Source organism: Cebus imitator, unplaced genomic scaffold (genome assembly GCF_001604975.1).
Source record: "Cebus imitator isolate Cc_AM_T3 unplaced genomic scaffold, Cebus_imitator-1.0 Scaffold364, whole genome shotgun sequence".
Classification (NCBI taxonomy): domain Eukaryota; kingdom Metazoa; phylum Chordata; class Mammalia; order Primates; family Cebidae; genus Cebus; species Cebus imitator.
The window spans coordinates 1,438,967-1,442,242 of NW_016107679.1; the positions used below are offsets into that span (position 1 = coordinate 1,438,967).

The window sequence follows — 3,276 nt, forward strand, 5'->3', positions numbered from 1 at the left end:
CTCAGGAGGCTGAGGCAGGAGAATTGCCTGAACCCAGGAGGCGGAGGTTGCGGTGAGCCGAGATCACGCCATTGCACTTCAACCTGTGTAACATGAGTGAAACTCCGTCTCAAAAAAAAAAGGGCTAAGCATAATGACTCATGTCTGTAATTCCAGCACTTTGGAAGGCCAGGGTAGGTGGATTACTTGAGGCCAGTGGGTCCTTTGGTGTTTGCTTTGTAATAATTCACAGAGCTGTGTGTTTGTGATTACGCATTTTTTACATGTGTGCTATATTTTTCAATTAAAAAAACCTTAAAAAGATTGTTTTAAAAAACTAAAACAACTTCTAAAGGTGGTAAAGTGGACAGGCGCAGTGGCTCATGCCTGTAATTCACTTTGGGAGGTCAAGACAGGGGGATCAGTTGAGCTCAGGAGTTTGAGACCAATCTGAGCAACATGGTGAAACCCTGTCTCTACCAAAAATAAAAGAAAAAACAGAAAGAAAACTTCTAGCCACAACTCATGAATTACTTCATGACTTTGTACATTCTAACTTTATTTTATTTTAATTAATTAATTTATTTATTTTGAGATGGAGTCTTGCTCTGTTGCCAGACAGAGTGCAGTGGCGTGACCTCTGCTCACTGGAACCTCTGCCTCCCAGGTTCAAGTGATTGTCCTGCCTCAGCCTCCCAAGGAGCTGGGACTACAGGTGCATGCCACCATGCCTGGTTATTTTTTTGTATTTTTAGTAGAGACAGGGTCTCACAATGTTAGCCAGGATGGTCTCGATCTTCTGACCTCGTGATCCATCCACCTCGGCCTTCCAAAGTGTTGAAATTACAGGCTTGAGCCACTGTGCCAGGCCTATTTTATTTTATTTATTTATTTTTGAGATGGAATCTAACTCTGTCACCCAGGCTGCTGTGCAGTGGCATGATCTTAGCTCACTGCAGCCTTTACCTCCTGGGTTCAAAGCGATTCTCCTGCCTGAGCCTCCTGAGTACCTGGGATTATAGGCGCCTGCCACCCCACCCAGGTAATTTTAATATTTTTAGTAGAGATGGGGTTTCACCATACTGGACAGGCGGTCTAGAACTCCTGCCTCAAGTGATTCACCCGTCTGGACCTCTAAAAATGCTGAGATTATAGGTGTGAGCCACCATGCTGGCCAGTACCTTCTAATTTTAAATCCTATCAATATGTATTTTGGGTCTTAATGTTTCTAGATCTTTTCTTTCTTAGTAATTAAGTGCTTAAATACTACAGGTTAACAGTGGTGTGCTGAGACACCTTATACTGGCATTTGAGAGTTAATAGTGCACATCTCGGCTGGGTGCAGTGGCTCACATCTGTAATCCCAGCACTATGGGAGGCTGAGGTGGGCGGATCACTTGAGGTTAGGAGTTTGAGACCAGCCTGGACAGCATGGTGAAACTACATCTCTACTAAAAATACAAAAAAATTAGCTGGGCGTGATGGTGCATGCCTGTGTCCCAGCTACCTGGGAGGCCGAGGCAGGAGAATGGCTTTAACTTGGGAGGCGGAGGTTGCAGTGAGCTGAGATTATGCCATTGCACTCCAGCCTGGGCCACAGAGCAAGACTCCATCTCACAAAAGGAAAAAAAAATAATGGACGTCTCTTTCCAGCTCCATATATAGTGATGTCACATTGGTAGGTTCAGATTGGCCGTAGTGGGAGTAGTTATATCCTAGAAATGGGCAAAAGCTACAAATCAGGGTTTCCTCCACCTTTCTGGAAAGCTGGTTATTAAACATCTACTAGCATACTACTGTTCTATTGCCATACTGTGTGAGAAGCCTATAAAGAATATATTGTCTACTATAAATTTACTTATTTTTCTCATAATATAAATAGCACATAGTTACATGCTTAGATCCTGTTCAATAAAGATGAACTTCTTTGGGAAAGAAATTATTTATGTAAACATAATTTCGTCTGTTGAGAGGCAGGTTAACATAATGGCTCATTGTGAATTCAAACTGTTTTAGTTAGAATTTCAGCTCAAGTAGTCTTTAGTCATTTTAACTTCAGGTCGTTTTACTTCTGTGTGTCTTTCAATTTTATCTTTAAAATCAAGATATTAATAATACCTATTCAGAATGAGTTAGTATAAGTACAGTGTTTGGCATAGTGAGTACTTAATACATTTTGGTGGTGAATACGTCATATTGCTCTTTTGCAAATAACCATTTTTTTTTTTACACATTTGTCATAGACTGATAAATTCTTCAGTTGTGCTTTATCAGAATACTTAAAAGCTAAATTACTTGGAATCTTTTCAAGATGATACTTTATTTCATTATTTTATTTTTAGGTGATTCCTCCTAAGGAGTGGAAGCCAAGACAGTGCTATGATGACATTGATAATTTGCTCATTCCAGCACCAATTCAGCAGATGGTCACAGGGCAGTCAGGACTGTTCACTCAGTACAACATCCAGAAAAAAGCGATGACCGTAAAGGAGTTCAGGCAGCTGGCCAACAGTGGCAAGTGAGTAGAATCAGTTTGCTATTTCTGTTTCCTTCAAATATTTATGTAAATATGTTAAGAAACAAAGTAGACAGAGCTGTTTATCATGAAAAGCAGGAGTCTCCCATGCAGTGTCTTTCAACCTTCATTTAACCATTTCTGTCTTCTGTTCTTTAGGTGGTTGCCTGAACATTTAGCTTAGTGTAAAGAAAGAAATTGTTCTTCATTTTATTATCTCATTTATAGTGGCTATAAATGGAACTTCTTACCTTATAGTTGCCATGAGTTTTTGATTCTACATATGATTCATATCTGTTGGGTAATTTTTTTGGTGTGTGTTTGACAACATTTAATCCTTAAATGATTTTAGAAGATCAGTACTTTTAAAAGCAAACCTTGAGTGACTGGAAAGGCCACCATTGCATTAGTTATTTATTTCTGTGTAACGAATTATCCCAAATCTTAGCTGCTTAAACCAACCCATAATTTCTGAAGGTCAGGCATCTGAGAGTGGCTTAGCTAGGTGGTTCTGCCTCAGGGTCTTGTGAGGTTGCCATTAGGTTGTTGGCTGGGCTACAGTCATCTGAGCATTTAACTGTAATTAGAAGGTTCTCTTACAAGAGTGCTCCCCTTACATGGCTTTTGATGAGGTCCTCAGTTCCTTTTCAGATGGACTGCCCCTCATGTCATGGCAGCTGGCTTCTCCCAGAGCAAGAGATCTGAGAGCGATAGCAAGAAGGAAACCACATGTCTTTTCATGACCTGTTTCAGAAGTGACACACTGTCACACCTGCCGTGTT

The 3,276-nt window shown here is 40.5% G+C and overlaps 1 protein-coding gene across 1 annotated transcript in view; it reads left to right on the plus strand.

Annotated features, from left to right (window-relative positions):
• LOC108288095 (lysine-specific demethylase 4C-like) overlaps positions 1-3,239 on the plus strand; it is a 51,769-nt gene extending 48,530 nt beyond the window's left edge. The window contains exon 3 of the mRNA XM_017506884.2: positions 2,322-3,239. Coding sequence (XP_017362373.1) covers positions 2,322-2,501 — 180 coding nt within the window. The 3' untranslated portion in view covers positions 2,502-3,239. The remainder of the gene's footprint in view (positions 1-2,321) is intronic.
• Positions 3,240-3,276: the final 37 nt, after the last annotated feature.